Raw genomic sequence first — 19,285 nt, forward strand, 5'->3', positions numbered from 1 at the left:
ATTTGCACCCCTAACCATTGGACATTTAGAGCTCCCTCAGTCCCTTCCACTCGTACAGTATTAAAACCCCTTATGGTATATTTTGCAGATCACATGTGATGTCTGCAATGTGAATTCAGCCATATAGTTGTATGCAGGAACCTTTTTTTTTCCGCTCTAGAATGGTATGGGTGTTACGATTCGATTTTTGTCCGAATTGACCGTTGGCAATGCAATCTGCAAACTGATCTGGGGGTGTCATTAACTTTGTATTGACACCCGAAGTGGTTTGCAGAGGGCAGTGTGAACTACCTGCAAGGGAGATGCAATTCGGGAACCGGCACCTGAATCGTGCTGCTTTCCGCATCGCAATAGTGTGAACCCAGGCTATAGGTGCTAATAATGGCCGACGATAAATTCATATTAGTTTAAATTGATGATATTAATTAAAAATATAAATATTTTTTAAAACTATCGTTTTTGGCCAAGTGCATCCTGCATTTCCGGTTTCAGTGCCAACATTTCTATATGGTACACCTGTAATAAACTGACAATTTAAAAATTTACACATACTGTATATATTTGAAATCAAATCTTTATTTTTTTATATTTTGGCAGTCGCGTGGTGTGGACAGATTTCTGCCAGTCACAGGCTGTGTCATGCCCCTCCAGCCTGTGCCTTAGAATAAGAGGGAGGTGAAGCCTCCATGAATGTACATGTAATATCCCTCCCACATTGTGTTTAGTTGGTTAGTGGGCATGGAGGAGGGAGGGGGGGGAGTGGGCTGTCATTTACCACTCTATACGCCCACTTTTATGACTCTATAGTCACATGGGCTGCTCAGATGTGATAGGGAGAAAATGCACGATAGAAACTCCCTGAAAACTGAGCATGTACAAAGCTGCCAACAGTACTCTGCAAAATCCCTATCTGAATTGGGGACATGAAAAGAAGGGGGAGATAAAGAAGGATAAACCAGGTGTTTTGCAGAATAAAGAAATTTAATCTTTATGGTGACAGAGTATGAACATCATGTAATAAACCATTTATTGATAGTTATTTGTGTGTTTAGTGGTACTTTAAGGTTAATTGCACTTTATGTAAGTGTATATAAAACAAAAAAAGATTTTAGTTTTTAGTTTTGGATAAAGTAGGGAATGGTTTGAAGATGGCTCTTCACTTCTGAGATGCAGTAAGGATATCCCCTTTTAGACAGTCACCAGAGCTAGTATACTCATTCTAAGATTTCCTATACCCTGCGGTTACCTTAACAACTCAAACATTTTAGATTTTCCATTACTTTATGCACTGTAAAAACTGGTCATCAGTATCAATAATGAAAGTGAGTCTTTCCAGCTTACATACAGTGCCTTGCAAAAGTATTCACCCCCCTTGGCATTTTTCATGTTTTGTTGCCTCACAACCCAGAATTAACATGGATTGTTTGAGGATTCGTATCATTTAATTTACAGCACATGCCCACTACTTTTTTCTTTATTTTTTTTATTGTGAAGCAAACAACAAATAGGAAAAAAATAACAGAAAAAGTCAATGTGCATAACAATTAACCCCCCTGAAGTCAATACTTTGTAGAGCCGCCTTTTGCGGCTATCACAGCTCCAAGTAGCTTTGGCTAAGTCTCTGAGAGTGCCAAATCTTAACACTGGGATTTTTGCCTATTCCTTCTTGCAAAACTGCTCCAGCTCCTTCAAGTTGGATGGTTTGCACTTGTGAACAGCAATCTTTAAGTCTGACCGCTGATTTTTTTTTTTTTTTTTTTTTTTTTTTTTTTTTTATTGCATTGAGGTCTGGGCTTTGACTTGGCCTTTCCAACACATTTACCCTTAAATCACTCAAATGTTCCTTTAGCAGTGTGTTTGGGGTCATTGTCCTGCTGGAAGGTGAACCTCCGTTCTAGCGTCAAATCACACAGAGTGGTACAGGTTTTGCTCAAGAATATCCCTGTATTCAGCACCATCCATATTTCTATCAACTCGTACCAGTTTCCCAGTCCCAACTGCTGTAAAAAAGAGTGTTCTTTGGGTGATGTGTTGGGTTTGCACCAGGCATAGCATTTGGACAAAAAGTTCAATTTTAGTCTCGTCAGACCAGAGCACTTTGCTCCATACGTTTTGGGAGTCTCCCACATGCCTTTTTGCAAACCCAGAAGGTGCCATTTTTTTTTTTTGCTGAAAGTAATGGCTTTCTTCTGGCCACTCTGCCATAAAGCCCAACTCTGTGGAGCTTACGGCTTATTGTCGTCCTATGTACAGATGCTCCAGTCTCTGCTGTGGAACTCTGTTACTCCTCCAGGGTTACCTTAGGTCTCTGTGCTGCCTCTCTGATTAATGCCCTCCTTGCCCGGTCTGTGAGTTTTGGTGTGCGGCCGTCTCTTGGCAGGTTTGCTGTTGTGCCATGTTCTTTCCATTTGGTTATGATAGATTTGATGGTGCTCCTAGGGATCATCAAAGATTTGGATATTTTTTTTTTATAACCTAACCCTGACTTGTACGTCTCAACAACATTGTCCCTTACTTGTTTGGAGAGTGCCTTGGTCTTCATTGCAGTGTTTGATTAGCGGTGCCTCTTGCTTAGGTGTTGCGGTCTCTGGGGCCTTTCAGAAAATTGTGTATATGTAATGACAGATGTGACATTTGGATTGCACACAGGTCGACATCATTTCACAAATTATTATGTGACTTCTGAAGGTTATTGGTTGCACCAGAGCATTTTTATGGGCTTCATAACAAAGGGGATGATTACATACGCACATGCCAATTATCAGTGTTTATTTTTGAAAAATAGTTTTATGCACATATTTTTCTAATTTTACTTCAGTAACTTAGACGATTGTGTTCTGATCCATCACATATAATTCAGAAAAAAAAATTGAGCTAAAGACTGTAATGTAACAAAATAGGTAAAAAGCCAAGGGGGTGAATACTTTTGCAAGGCACTGTATAACATGGGGGAAAAAAAAAGTCAGTGCTTTTAAAGTAGAGCAATATGCAAAACTTTAAAAAAAAAAAAAAAATTTTTTTTTTACACCATCTGTGTCCCATTTGAAAGATTTCCCTTCACTTCCTGTTCCACAGCCAAACGGGAAGTGGGAGGAAATCCTTGGGGACCCCTGGGTCACCAGAACTAGTGTCCCCATTAAAAGATTTCCACCTCTTTACTTTTCTGAGGACAATCCAAAATTTGTGATTTACTTTACTTTCACTTTTAATGATAATGATAAACGGGACAAATGGAGAAGGTGAATCTCATTAGTGGGTATACAGACGGCAATAAAAACCATTAGGGGTTCTAATCCCTCTCCACTCCATTCAAAACGAAAAAATTTTTTTTTTGAGTTGTTCGTCATGACAAACTGTATGTAGAGCGAATTAGGAAACTAGTGCATTATAACCATTAGATGGAGCCAATGATCATATTAAAGTGGAACTTCAGTAATTTTTTTCATCTTTCCGTCTATTAAAGTGGAAGTAAACTCCCCTATCTTTTTCAGCCAAGGAAGCTGCCATATTTGCCTCTGTTTAATCTTAAACTTCCATGGTGCTGCACATGTGATTCGTCATGACACCAGCCATTGGATGGTTTGATAGTTTGGCTGAGAGCACAGCCAATGTGCAGTTAGCATATTCCCGGCATGCCTTTTTTTTTTTAACTGTTTAAATCAATGGGTTTACTTCCACTTTAAATCCTCTGCCCTTGTTGTTTTACCTTTTGGATAGCAAAATTTTTTTTTTTCTGACCACTTGTTGTTTCTTGTCTGGTAAAAAGCCTAGGCTTATGGCATCATACACAGCTCTCTCTCTCGGGAGAGTTTGCCAGGAAGGGAGGGGGGATGAGTCATAAGAGGGCCAGTGAGAGCTGCAGGGCTGGAGGTTTGCTTCTGTGTGTGTAAATACAGGAAGTGAACAGGCATCAGCTTCAGCTTCCCACAGTTAAAATGGTTGCAGCCAAACTTGGTGGAAGGAGATTTTCTGCAGCATATTTGGCAAAGTGCAGAATCGCAGTATATATAAAATATGCAAAATGGTTGGAGGGAAGCTTCAGAATATAAAATATGCTTTTCTTACAAATGTGAGCAGACTGCAGTTCCTCTTTAAATACTTATTTACTATGATCATTAGCTCCATTCAGTGTCTGTAATGTAGTATTTCCTGATTTAATGCTGTTCTTATGAATGAAAAAAATCTGACCTGGAGAAAAATGTAGCCTTGTAACTGTTTTTTTTTTTGCCTGCATTTATGCAGAACACATGTTTATGCTGTTTTACAGGATGAATTGCTCTGCAATATTTTTTATAAATGCACCTCTGAGTAAAAGACAAATTGCAGCCCAATTCTAAGTAAGACTTTTTGAGGCAGTAAGACTCGGTTCACACAGATGATCTAGAAAGGACAAAACGGGCAGTTGGCAGTTTTTACCACTGCCTTACAATTGCAAGCTGATATAATTGCTGATCAGGTCTGTTTACGTTGCCACGATGCTTCGCTGTGCATCAGTCTTAATTTGGCATGCCAGGTTTGACATGCGGCATTGCCTGTCAATCTCAAAATACACTGAACTGGCTAGGTGAAAGTGTGTCTCGAACCACTTAAGCCCCTGAAGATTTGGCCCCTTAATGACCAGGCCTTTTTTTGGGATACAACACTGTCACTTTAACGGACAATTGGGCGTGCAACGTTGTATAAAAACAAAATTGACGTCCCTTTTTCCCCACAAATAGAGCTTTCTTTTGGCGGTATTAGATCACCTCTGCGATTTAGATTTTTTTGCGTTATAAACAAAAAAGAACAGCAATTTTGAATAAAAAAAACTATTTTTTTTATTTTTGGCCAAAGAAATTGCAATAAGTGTTAAATCTACAAAATAAGGGATGGATTTGTGGAATTTTTATTACATTTTTTTACTAGTCATAACTGTGATCTGCAGTTTTTGTTGGGACGGCGACATTGCGGCACTAAATTAAAACAAAAAATGCCTGGAATGTGTTTTATACATATTTCCCCCATGCACAGCTACGTGAATATTTATTTGTTTTTTAGGTTTCGGGTAAAGTGTTTAGTTTATTGGGTGACACATTCATACTCACAAGTTGGTTCATATTGGGTTACTTTGCTGTCTTGTTGATGCTTTTAGGTTTGAAATACAGTTGATATTTTTTTGATTTTCATTAGCTGGTATCTACAGCCGTGGCCCAAAGTTTTGAAAATGACACAAATATAAATTTTTCACAGTCTGCTGATCCAGTGTTTTTAGATCTTTTTGTCAGATGTTACTATGCTATACTGAAGTATAATTGCAAGCATTACAGTAGTGTCAATGCTTTTATTAACCATTACATTAAGTTTATGGAAAGAGTCAATATTTGCAGTGTTGACCCTTCTTTTTCAAGACCTCTGCAATTCGCCTTGGCATGCTGTCAGGTAACTTCTGGGTCACGTGACTGATGGCAGCTCATTCTTGCATAATCAATGCTTGGAGCTTGGATTTATTTTGTGATGCCTCTTGAGGATTAACCACAAGTTCTCAGTGAGATCAAGGCCTGGGGAGTTTCCTGGCCATGGACCCAACATTTCCATGTTTTGTTCTCCAAGCCACTTAGTTATCATTATTGCCTTATGGCTAGGTGCTCCATCTCGCTGGAAAAGGCATTGTTTGTCACCAAACTCTTCTTGGATGGTTGGGAGAAGTTGCTCTTTTGAGGATATTTTTGTACCATTCTTTATTCATGGCTGTGTTCTTAAGCAAAATTGTCAGTGTGCTTTGGCTGAGAAGCAACCCCACACATGAATAGTCTCAGGATGCTTTACTGTTTGCATGACATAGGTCTGATGGTAGCTTTTGCATTTTATTTTCCGGAAAAGTTTTTTTTCCAGATGCCCCAAACAATCAGGGGATTCATCAGAGAAAATGACTTCACCCCAGTCCTCAGCAGTCCAATCCCTGTACCTTTTGCAGAATATCGGTCTGTCCCTTTTGTTTTTCCTGGAGAGGAGTGGCTTCTTTGCTGCCATTGGCTCCGGGCCATCCTCCAAGTCTTCTCCTCACTGTGCGTGCAGATGCACTCACACCTGCCTGCTGCCATTCCTGAGCAAGCTCTGCACTGGTGGTGCCCTGATCCCACAGCTGGACTTTCTTGGCACTCTTGCTGCCTTCACATCCTCTCTCCTTGACGTTTTTAAAGATCTGATAAATGGTTGATTTAGGTGCGGTCTTAGTAGCAGCAATATCCTTTCCTTTGAATCCCCTTTCGTGCAAAGCAATCATACCTGGACATGTTTTCTTGCAGGTGACCACGATTAACAGAGGGAGAACACTGGTTTGAAGCACCACACTTCTTTTAAAGCACACAGTCTGTTTCTAAGTCAGCATTAGAGTGTTTTCCAGCCTTGTCCTCATCAACACTGACACCTACGTTAAAGGTAAAGCATAATGGACTACTATGCATCGCATAGTAGTCCATTATGTGTCTCTTAACTGACACAGGAGCCAGCGAAGTCACCGCTGTCCCCTGTAGTCCGGAGCCTCCATCTTCTTGGTGGGTCTCGCTGCTCCGGCGCTCTCATTTGTCGGAGCCGCAATGACGTCACTCCCAGCATATCGCCGTTAACTGCAGAGCACTCAGTGCGCCTGCGCGCTGTTGACAGCGGTGCCTGTCTTTCGGAAATTATCTCCTAAACCTTGTAGGTTTAGGAGATATTTCTTGGACCTACAGGTAAGCCTTAATCTAGGCTTACCTGTAGGTTAAAGTGGTTTGTAAGGGTTTACAACCACTTTAATGAGCAAATCACTGATATCTCAGCTGGTCCTTTTGTGGCAGGCCTGAAGTGCAGTGGAAATGTGTTTTTTTTTTTTTTTTTTTTTTTATATTAAGGGCTTGTAAAGGCAAACGTTTTGTTTATCTTAATGCATTCACGAAAAAAAGCCTTCTGTGTGCATCAGTCCCATCTCTATCCAGCGATGTACACAAGTGCCTCCACCATCCATGACTCTCCCTCCCAATTGTTTGAGACACAGGAGCGTTGGCATTGGCTCCCGCTGCTGTCTTTCAAAGTCAGTTTGCTAATCAGGAGAGGGACAAGGTGGGGCTGAATCACAGGTCTGTGTCTGAATATATGCACGGAGCTGCAGCTCGGGTGCCCCCATGCCCTTCTGTGGGGGCACTCGACAGGAGGGAGGGACCAGAAGCCCCAAAGAGGGACCTGAGAAGAGGAGGATCCAGGCTGCTCTGTGCAAAACCACTGCAACAGAGCGGCTAAGTAACCTTTTGTTTATAAAAAAAAAAAAAAAAAGACTTTACAATCTCTTTAAGTGCATTTTCATGGCAAAGAGGGACTTTTCAGTTAATTGCAATTCATCTGATCACTCTTCATAACATTCTGGAGTATATGCAAATTGCCATCAAAAAAACTGAGGCAGCAGACTTGGTGAAAATTAATATTAGTGTTATTCTCAAAACGTTTGGGCACGGCTGTACAGGTTACATAGTCTGGTTGAAAAAAAAGTCCATCTGATTCTAAGTTTGTGACTCAGAAGTAATAAAGACAAACACACACAGACAACTGTAGTTTTTCAAGAGGTCAGTTGTGGCAGCCTACAGTGTTTCTCTGACAGTTGTACTTAAAGTGCACCTGTCATGCGAGAAGTATGAAAGCTATCTTAAGTGACCTGCTTTTGTAAATCGCTTATTCCCTGCTGCATCTAGCTTCATATAGGTCACAAATCCCAATTATACATGTTGTAAAGGAGTCTTAGAGAAGTGTTTGTATTTCTTATCTTTTTTTAAAATGGTTTTAAGGGTAGTGACTCAGCTTTAACACCAGAGCATCAACATGAAAGCTAGAAAACTATTATTCTCAAAGGGAGTGGTCAGTAATTGCAGCCTATATATTTTAATTAGGAAAGGTGCACTTTAAAGATGTTTCTTGCTAATAAGTAGGAGGTGAAATGGAACCTAGTTAAAGTGGTTGTAAAGGCAGAATGTTTTTTTTATCTGAATGTGTTCTATGTACCGTACTAAGATAAAATGCCTCTGTGTGCAGGAGCCCCATCTCGATCCAGCAATGTCGCACGAGACTTGGCTGTCTGGGATGCTCCTTCCTAATTGGCTGAGAGAGGGTAGCAGGTGTCGCTGGCTCCTGCTGCTGTCAATCAGTCAGTGAGTCGATAAGTAGAGAGAGGGGATGGGGCAAAGCCATGGTTCTGTGTCTGAATGGACATACAGAGGTTTGGCTCGGGTGCCCCCATAGCAAACTACTTGCTTTAGGGGCACTCGGTGGGAGGGGCCATGAATGCCGGTGAGGGACCCGAGAAGAGAAGGCTTAGAGCAGCTCTGTGCAAAACCACTGCACAGAGCAGGTAAATATAAAGTGTTATATATTAAACAAAAAAATACTTTAATATCCCTTTAAATTTTGCTACGTGCCTGTAACATTTATAATACATATGGTAAGCTTTAGAATACAAATGATTTATATGTGAATAATTGCCATTTGTATTTTTGTGTAATTTCTTTTTTTTTGTTTTTACTAACAGCTGTAAATTTGGTAAGAGGAACTGGAAACTTTGGATAGGAATAACGAAAAAAATGGGGACTCCTGGATCTGGAAGGAAACGTACCCAAATTAAAGACAGATTTTCTGCTGAAGATGAAGCCCTTAGTCATATTGCAAGAGAGGTTGGTTACATTTCTGATACTTTTGAAACTCCATTATTTTCTTTGTTTTTCAGTATCATTCCATATTGTATTATCTTAAAGCACAACTCTAGCCAACACTTTTCATATAGTAATGGATAGAGTGGGGAAGCACTAAAAGCTCTGTTAAGTTTTAATTTATTTTTGGTTTCCATATTCCTATTGGACAATTTGCATGTATCAGTAAATCTCTCAAACAGCAAAAAATCATTTTTGGTAGCATGAGAAATGGTTGGGACTTCTGAAAGTGCTTTTATTGTTCTCTGTGTCTTCCTTTACCCGTGAAGACTAAGAGTGGGAAGGCCTGGGAAAAAAAATATATATATTTTTTTAAAGCTGTTTTATGTTTTTTTTTTTTTTCCAGGAGAATTTTACAATGATATATTTATGACATGGTATTTAAACTATATAACATTAAGACCCTAATGTAAAATCTTAAAATATTGCAAGTTTCCTCAGCTGAAGACAAGCAAATCCTTGAATATGATTCAAGTAACACTACTTCTCAATGCAATTCTCAAGCAAGAGACATAAGCATTTCTGCCACCAGGGGACACTACAAGGGAAATGCTCCAGTTTTGTTTTTCTGTGAGCTCCATCATTTGGGTGATGGTTGGGATATAATAGATGATCATTTCTGTCCCCTCGTTCTGTGTTTACAAGGACAGCTTTTTTCTCAGTGCCTCTCTGGCTGTCCTGCAGTCATGACTGAGTCGAGGGAGATACAGGTGCAGTGTGGAATGGCATCACATGGTAAGCTGCACTGTGATCCCCATGTGTGCCTGGGTGCACACAAGCTGACCAATGATCTGCCCGGAAGTGAGAGAGAGAGGTGGAGCCACTACACTGCCAGGGGGTATTAAAGCCAAGCTGGATAGGTGGGGTGTGATGAAGCTTTCTGGGGGGGGGATTAGATCTGATGGGTGCAGAGGTAGACGATGGGGAGAGCGGTGCAGAAGTCAAAGCCACGAATGGGTGGTAGTGAGATGTTAACAGCCTGTGAAAGATTCCTGGACCTGCACTCTATATGTAGCATGCCTTTCCAGGGCAGCCGTAATTCTGATACAACCTGTAATGAAATTGCATTTGACACCCTTGCTTTAAACGATTCCTTATGTTCTTCACCCTCACAGCATAATGTTTACCTATAGACTGGTCTGTAAATTTGTTTTTCTTTTCCTCCTCTCAGTAAAGTGGTGAGACCAACATCTAGAGTTTGGAAACATTTCTACAGTGCAATTTCTGCTGAGTGCAAATCTGCAATTTACAAATATTGTGAGAAGAAATATTCTTTTCCAAATGCTACAAGGATGACAAAAACACATCCTTGCATGCCAGAGGTGCCCTAAACACATAAAAAATACTTTATGGAATGAAATGATGAGGATCAGAATAATAGTGCGAGGAGATTTTCCCTTGAGAGTTCTCATTCCAGAAACACTCTTTCTGCTGCTTCTGGATCATCACAAAGTGTTTCTTCACCTGCAGCATCTTCAAGTAAGGAAGTGCTGCAAACCACCGCCTCTCAAAAATATACTTGCCCTTTTATAGAGAAATGACACCTGAAAATCAGAACATTCATCAAGCTCTTGCAAGAGCAATATAGGCCTTTGGCTCAGCATTGTCAATAACTGAAAATGCACATTGGCAGGAAGCTTTTACATTCTTTTAAAGGGAAAGGGGGGTGGTTACCTGTTCTATGATTGAAATGTTCTTAACATATACTGTACAGTACTTATTCAGTTTTTGTAATGAAAAAATAAAAATTTAAAAAGCAAGTTTAGTTTAATAAGCAGTACTTTAATTTTAAGAATAATACTTTTGTATGCACTGCATTTCACATTCCCAGTGTAACAAAATATCTTTCAATTTTTTTTTTTTTTTTTTATGAACAGTAACATTTTTTCCAGGAAAAAATCATGCCTTCAAAATTTTTGGAAATTTTTTATGTCTAGACTATCTTCCAATTAATTTTTTTTTTGATCGCTGCCATACCACCGCTCAGACTGCCACCTTTTGCCATGCCAGCGCCCTCACTGCCGCCATTTTCCACGACAGTGCTCTGATCACCATCATACACCATGCCGGCGTCCTGATCGCCGCCATATCGGTACTAGCGCAAAAAGACAGTCCCCCCAATTGTTTCCACTATCCTGGTTCTCCAGGACCTACAAAAATGTCAGTCAGAAAATTAGATGCCTAATTTATGCCCCTAGAGCACCCTAACTGCTTCCTGTTCAGCAACATACAGGCAATTCTGAAGCCGGTGAAAGTATTCCGAGCCAGCAAAGAGACTGAGTGTGGTGTAATTCTAAGTATGCCCATGCTATGTGTGAGAAATGTCTTATTAAATTGATAACTTTTGTCAAAATAAAAAAATGTAGTCCGCTTTTTTGGCAATGCAAAACGGGGTAGTGTATTGCCTGCTGGGCAGATACATTAGAATGCCATTCAGAATAAATGTCGCCACAGCCCACCAGTGCATGTAATGTGCGTTGTGTGTCGTCTTTGCTGTGATCTTTGAGAAGGGATTGCTTCACAGTGCAGCTAAGCAGGTCAAGGGTGGCTTGTTTTAAAGCTCTTTTACTGATTGTTATGGATGCAGTTAGATCTATATATATTTGGACACAGGCACATTTTTTTGTCAGGTATTTACCAAAACCTATTCAAGCTATAGTTATATAATGGATATGGGCTGAAAGTGCACACTATGCTGTTTAATTTTAGGGTATGTACTATGTACATCCAAATCGGAGGAAGGGTTTAGGAATTACAGCTCTTAGACCCCTTTCACACCACACCGCACCTTGCGTCAGCGGTAAAACGCTGCTATTTTTAGCTGTGTTTTACCGCCAGATTTGCGGCAGATTTGCGGCGCATTTCGGCCGCTAGCGGGGCGCTTTTACCCCCCGCTAGCGGCCGCGAAAGGGTTAAAACCGCCGGCAATACGTCGCAATAGCGACGTTTTGCCGGCGGTATTACAGCGCTGCCCCATTGATTTCAATGGACAGCAGCGGTGGAGGAGCGGTAAACACACCGCTCCTTCACCGCTCCAAAGAAGCTGCTGGCAGGACTTTTTTCTGACGTCCTGCCAGCGCACCGCTGTAGTGTGAAAGCCCTCGGGGCTTTCACACTACACACAATGGTGCAGCTTCTTTAGGGCGTTTTGCAGGCGCTATTTCTAATGCTATAGCGCCTGCAAAACGCCCTGGTGTGAAAGGGGTCTTAAGAATAGCCACCCCCCTTTTTCAAGGGACCAAAAGTAATTGGACAATTGACTCTCAAAAGCTGTTTTGTGGCCAGTTGTGGGCTACTCCTTCATTATTTCTTAATTTAGGCAGGTGAAAGGTCTAGGGTTGATTCTAAGTGTGGTATTTGCATTTGGAATATATTGCTGTGAACCTACATAATGCGTTCAAATGAGCCGTCCATGTGAGTGAAGCAGGCCATTGTAAACTAGACAAATCCATCAGAGAGATAGCAGCAACATTAGGAGTGACCAAATCAAGAGTTTGAAACGTTCTGAGGTAGGAACAACGCATTGGTGAACTCAGCAACATAAAAAGTCTTGGACATCCACGGTAGTCACTGGTGGATATACGCAGGATCCTCTCTCTGGTAAAGAAAATCCCATTCACAACATCCAGACAAGTGGACACCCTCCAGGAGGTGAGCATATCTTTGTCAAAGTCTACAATCGAGAAGACTTCACAAGAGCAAATAGAGGTTTCACCACAAGATGCAAAACATTCATAAGCCTAAAGAAGAGAAAAACCAGATTAGACTTTGCCAACAAACATCTAAAAAAAAGCCAGACCTGTTCTGGAAAAGCATTCTTTGAACGGATGAAACTAAGATTAATCTGTACCAGAATGACGAAAAGAAAAAAGTGTGGAGAAGGCTCAACCTCATCTGTAAAACATAGTGGAGGCCGTGTGATGACATGGGCATGCATGGCTTCAAGTGGCACTGGTGTTTGGTGTGACAGAAGCAGCCAGATGAATTCTGCAGTGTTTAGAGAGATACTGTCAGCCCAGTATTCAGCCACATGCAGCAAAGTTACTTGGACGGCGCTTCACAGTACAGATGGACAAAGATCCGAAACACACTGCAAAAGCAACCCAGGTGCTTTTGAAGGAAAAGAAGTGCAATATTCTGTAATTGTCAAGTCAAATGATCTCAACTCAATTGAGAATGCATTTTACTTGCTGAATGCAAAACTAAAGGCAGAGAGACCCACAATCAAAGAACAACTGAAGACAGCTGCAGTTAGAGCCTGGCAAAGCATCAGAAATGAGGAAGCCCAGTCTTTGGTAATGTCCATGGGTTCCAGACTTCAGGCAGTCATTACCAGTGAAGGATTCTCAACAAAATATTAAAAAAGAACATTTTATTTTTATATTCATTTGTCCAATTACATTTGAGCCCCTGAAAATGGGGGGCCTGTGTATAAAAATGGTTGCAGTTCCTAACATTTGTACTTGATATTTATGTTCAACCCCTTGAATTAAAGTTGAAAGTCGCACTTCAAATTCATTTGGATTATTTTGTTTTAAATTTATTCTGGTGGCATACAGAGTTAAATTATAAAACTTGTGCTGGTGTGCAAATATTTATGGACCTAAGTGTATGTTAATATTAATGTCCTCAGTCTGTACACAGGTGCGCTTTAAAATGAACCTGTTGCTTTGCCGTATTTACGTTTCAACAATGGTAAAAGGAAAGCAGAATATTGTTTTTAAATAAAGATTGGTTGAAATTACTTTAAATATTGGTGCATATTTAGATTATAAAGTATATGCCTTCCTTTTTCCTTCATCTTATGATTATTAAAATATCAGATCCTATATTAGCACTACCTGGTTACTGCATGTTCTGGCTACCATTAAAAAATTTGTCAATTTCTGGTTCGCATTCGTTCGGTTTCGACCATATAGTATAATGTATTGCATACTCTCTTCTGGATATTTGTCCTTTAATATTTCACTTGTAATGGAAGTATAATTAATATCGTTTTTTCTTTTAACTTTTAAAAAAATGTGTATGCTCTCTTCTACTTGCCCACTTCATGGTATCTGTCAGCACAGCTTATGCTGAGTGGAATAGAGGAAGCTCCTGTTGAATCAGCAGAAGTGTGTTTTTCTGGCTTAGCTTGACCCAGCTATGGCATTCTGTGGAGGAATGGGGACTAGGCACTTGTAGCCTTCTCTTTTATACACTGCAGACCCACAGGTTAAACCTGCCCCATGTTCAAAGAAAGACGTTGTCTCCATACCTTTTCCCATACATATGACAGAATTGTGAAGACATGCCATGAACTGGGCTTTTGTTAAAAGTGCTAGTATTTTTTGACAGTTGCTTATAACTTTGAGGCCCTATTCACACCTGGAGGAGAAAAAATAAAATTATTCTGTATGGACTTGGTTCACATATCCACTCCAAGTCCCCTAAAGCCAAACAAATGAAGCTCAAAGTTATGGAGCTTTTTTATAGCTCAGATTGGGCAGATTTGCATGTTTTTATTACCATAGACATGAATGGAAATTCACCCTTTGCGTGTTTTTGTGCTCATTTGCACGGTTTGTCTCATGTTCTTTTGCAATATTCCTACCTAAATGAAAAAAAAAAAATGGTAATGTAAAATAAATACACAAAAAACGAAAAATGATCATAAAATATGTAACAATACATAAACAACCCTTAAACAATATATTAAATACACTTTTATTATTAATAATAATAATAATAATAATAATATTAATAATAATATATTATAATATATTTTGTTTTAGGGTGTTTCGTTTTTTTGGAGGGGTTAGGGGTTAAATATTTATTACATAGTATTCGTTTATTGTATTTTTATTTTTTATTTATGATTAGTTATTAGTGTATTTATTTTACAATTTATTCATGTATTAGTAGTGGTGTTTACACCCTAACCAAAAATAAATAACCCTAATCCTAACTTTTAAAGTGTAACCCTAAAAAAAAAAAAAAAAACATTTTACGGTGCTTGTGCTGTCTAACCTGTCTTTCTGGAAGCTGTAAAAAACCTTGCTGATCCTGCCAGTTTCTGCCCTCCCCTCTGTAAACTGACCACTGTTTGTCATGACTGTTGAGCCCTGACACCGTAGTGAGTGTACGTGCCCTTCGTCATCCCACTGTGTCTCCTCTGTGCTCTTTCCCCCGCCTGTCAGCTCAGGAGTCTGTCTCTGCCCCCCCACACTGTTTATAATAAGATACTAAAACGTTAAAAAAAAGCCAGCCCCTCTCTTAAGCTTCCATCCTGTGCTATGTCTTTGTTAGAAACAAAGCCTCTAATAATAAATCTTTTTGAAGTATCTTCAGGGTGGACGTGTGACTTCTGGCCGCTCTGATACTCTGATCCAAGGCTACAGCGGGTGGAGACGAGCCACCAGCTCGGTGGTCACGTGACTCCTGGCTGACAGAGGGAGAGCTTGGCTGCTCCTGCTGTAGCCCTGGATTGGAGTATCATAGTTGCTCGGAGTCACATGACCGGCCTGAAGATACTTCACTAAAAGGTATTTAGAGGCTTTGTTTCTAATAAACAGTGGCACAGTGCAGGATGGAAGCTTATAAGAGAGGGGCTGGCAGAAAATCATTATGTAGGTTTATATACCCTTTAACTTTACCCCTTAACCACTTGAGGACCGCCGTATTGCCATTGTACGTCAGCACAATGGCACAGGCAGGCACAATCACGTACATCTACGTGATTGCCTTCCAGCGGGTGGGGGGTCCGATCGGACCCCCTCCCGCTGGTTACGGCGGTCCGATTCGGTCCAGGAGCGCTCCGTGATGAGGGGATGGCCGTTGGTTTTCGGCCACCCCCTCTGGATCGCTCCTGGCCAATGAGAAGCTTCCTCCCCTGTGTATTGTTTACACAGGAAGGAGGAAGTGATGTCATTCTCCTCGGGGCGGTCTTTTTGACCGGACTACGAGGAGAAGAGTAAAAGTAAGTCTGCACGAACACTACACTGACATGTAGGTACACACAGGCACACAAACCCCCCCCGATCCCCCCCCCCCGATCGCCCCCCGATCCCCCCCCGCCCCCCCTCCCCCCCCCAGTCACAGTGTCACTGATTGCATTGATCATTTCTTTACTGATCAATGCATTCAGTGTCAGTTGTGACAGTAAAAACTGTCAGGACAGTTAGTGTTAGGTCCAGGGTAGCCCCCTATCACCCCCCAATAAAGATTTAACCCCCTGATTGCCCCTAGAGTTAACCCTTTCACCCCCTTTTGCCAGTGTCACTAAGCGATCATTTTTCTGATCGCTGCATGTGTCGCTAGTGTCGCTAGGTAGCTAGTTATTTTTTTAGGTTCACCGCCAGGTTTTTATATCGCTAGGTACCCCGATATACTACCCAATAATGTTTTTAACCCCCTGATTGCCGCTAGTTAACCCTTTCACCCCCTTTTGCCAGTGTCACTAAGCGATCGTTTTTCTGATCGCTGCATTAGTGTCGCTACAGTCGCTAGGTAGCTAGTTATTTTTTTAGGTTCACCGCCAGGTTTTTATAGCGCTAGGTACCCCGATATACTACCCAATAATGTTTTTAACCCCCTGATTGCCGCTAGTTAACCCTTTCACCCCCTTTTGCCAGTGTCACTAAGCGATAATTTTTCTGAACGCTGCATCAGTGTCGCTAGTGTCGCTAGGTAGCTAGTTAACTAGGCTCCCAAAAAGTCCCCCACATGTGGTATCCCCGTACTCGGGAGAAGCAGCAGAATTTATTTTGGGGTGTAATTTGACTTCTGCCCATAGCATGTGTGAGCAATATATCATTTAGTGACAACTTTGTGCAAAAAAAAAAAAGTTTGTAATATTCCCGCAACTTTTGGCAAAATATAAAATATTCCATGGACTCAACATGCCTCTCAGTAAATAGCTTGGGGTGTCTACTTTCCAAAATGGGGTCATTTGGGGGGGTTTTGTGCTATTTTGGCATTTTATGGCCTTCGAAACTGTGATAGGTAGTGAGGAGTTAAATCAAAAATTTGCACCCTTAGAAATCCTGAAGGTGGTGATTGGATTTCGGGGTGCCGTGCGCGACTAGACTCCCAAAAAGTCCCACACATGTGGTATCCCCGTACTCGGGAGAAGCAGCAGAATGTATTTTGGGGTGTCATTTCACATATAACCATGGCATGTGTGAGCAATATATCATTTAGTGACAACTTTTTGTAAAAAAATTTTTTTTTTTTTTTTTTTTGTCATTATTCAATCCCTTAGGACAAAAAAAATAAATATTCAATGGGCTCAACATACCCATCAGCAATTTCCTTGGGGTGTCTACTTTCAAAAATTGGGTCATTTGGGGGGGATTTGTACTGCCCTGCCATTTTAGCACCTCAAGAAATGAGATCGGCAGTCATAAATTAAAAGCTGTGTAAATTCCAGAAAATGTACTCTAGTTTGTAGACGCTATAACTTTTGCGCAAACCAAAAAATATACGCTTATTGACATTTTTTTTACTAAAGACATGTGGCTGAATAAATTTTGCCCTCAATGTATGACTAAAATTTAGTTTATTGGATTTTTCTTATAACAAAAAGAAGAAAATATCTTTTTTTTTCAAAATTTTCGCTCTTTTTCCATTTATATCGCAAAAAAAAAAAATCGCAGAGGCAATCAAATACCATCAAAAGAAAGCTCTATTTGTGGGAAGAAAAGGACGCAAATTTCGTTTGGGTGCAATATTGCATGACCGCGCAATTACCAGTTAAAGCAGCGCAGTGCGAAATTGCAAAAAGACCTCTGGTCCTTAAGGTGTTTATTGGTCCGGAGCTGAAGTGGTTAACTTTAAAAAAAAAAAAATGAATACAATTAATAAAAGAAATAAAAGCTGTTGAAAAAGCTAAAAAAAAGGCTGCAAAACAAGCAACAAATGATGCAACAGATGATAGTTTTCACTATTGGCTAATTAAAAAAAAAAAAAGTATAAATTATGTAAAAAAAAACATGCAAATTGCGCATTAAAAACGCAAAAAAAAAAAATGCTCAGACGCTACACTCCGGTGTGAATGCAGCCTGAAAGGAATGCAGTAGACATTGAAACAGTAATGGTAAGTATCTAGTGGCTAAAACTGGCTTAGGTGGGGGGAATTTTAGTGCTAAATGTTATTCTTATGACAATTATTCTTTAAGCTGTGGATAAATGTTACTTTTTGCAGTAACTAGGCATCTTTCCATACAGTGCCACAGGAAATCTCACATGCAACGTACAGCAGTGAGTGGTGCAGGTGTATTTTGATGAAGAAAATATTCTGCTTTTGAAAAATCTATACATTTTTTTTAAATTCAAAATTTGTATCCCAAGATGACGAATCTATTTATTGATGGTGCAGTTATAGCTTTTTGTTAAAGCATTACATGACTTGGAAGGAGTTTCCTTTCACAAAATAACTTTGTTTAAGAAATAAGGCAGATAAATTTACTCCGGAATAGCAGATGGCTTTACTATCAGTAGACAGTTGGGCCTGTGTCATCACTATATTGTGAACTAGGAAGTTGTTCTATAGATAGAATTATGTGCCTGCTGATCAGCTGTTGGTATCTGTTTGAACACCACAAAGAGCTGGGCAAGTCTAACAGGTGCAGTTTACAGATGTCTAACAGGGCTGCTATTTAAACAATGTGTACAAAGTTTAGAACATGTTAGGTAAAATATGCAAAACCCCAACAAAACAGCTAAATGCACAAGGTGTGTATTTGCTGTTTTCCTGCCTATTTCTTATTTTGTAAAGTCAATATTTTAATCTGGTCACCTCCTACATCTCTTGCAAATTTCCTGCTCCTGTATCACTTCTGCGGCTACAACCTACTAACTGGGCAATTTCTAGGCAACATTACTTCTGTCCAGTTAGCAGGTATGTGATCCAGGACACAGTAAATCTGATCATACCAGTAATAGCTTGGTCGTTCTGCCTATATAGTATGGAAGAGATGTATAAATAGGTTGTCAGAACAACATTTTAAAGCTTAACCATTTAAGCCCCGGACCAATTGTCAGCATAAGGACCAGAGGTCTTTTTACAATTTCGCACTGCACTGCTTTAACTGGTAATTACGTGATCATGCAGTGTTGTACCCAAACGAAATTTGCGTCCTTTTCTTCCCACATTTTCATACATTTCATACATACATTCATACATTTAGGGCAAAATGTATTCAGCCACATGTCTTTAGTAAGAAAAAATGTCAATAAGCTATGTTCATTGGTTTGCGCAAAAGTTATAGCGTCTACAAACTAGAGTACATTTTCTGGAATTTACACAGCTTTTAATTTATGACTGCCTATCTCAATTATTGAGGTGCTAAAATGGCAGGGCAGTACAACCCCCCCCCCCCAATGACCCCATTTTGGAAAGTAGACACCCCAAGGAAATTGCTGAGGGGCATGTTGAGCCCATTGAATATAATTTTTTTTTTGTCCCAAGTGATTGAATAATGACAAAAAAAAGTTTACAAAAAGTTGTAACTAAATGATATATTGCTCACACATGCCATAGTTACATGTGGAATTGCACCCCAAAATATATTCTGCTGCTTCTCCTGAGTACGGGG

General features: G+C 40.2%; 1 protein-coding gene across 18 annotated transcripts in view; it reads left to right on the forward strand.

Moving 5' to 3' along the window:
* LRRFIP2 (LRR binding FLII interacting protein 2) overlaps nucleotides 1-19,285 on the forward strand; it is a 183,844-nt gene that overhangs the window by 44,349 nt on the left and 120,210 nt on the right. For all 18 annotated transcript variants that reach the window (XM_077491726.1, XM_077491733.1, XM_077491737.1 and 15 more), the window contains exon 2: nucleotides 8,531-8,672. In XM_077491726.1, the coding sequence (XP_077347852.1) occupies nucleotides 8,531-8,672 (142 nt within the window). The remainder of the gene's footprint in view (nucleotides 1-8,530; nucleotides 8,673-19,285) is intronic.

Source organism: Lithobates pipiens, unplaced genomic scaffold (assembly GCF_037356315.1).
Source record: "Lithobates pipiens isolate NorthernLeopardFrog02 unplaced genomic scaffold, aLitPip1_a1.2 Scaffold_19, whole genome shotgun sequence".
In the NCBI taxonomy this organism is placed as follows: domain Eukaryota; kingdom Metazoa; phylum Chordata; class Amphibia; order Anura; family Ranidae; genus Lithobates; species Lithobates pipiens.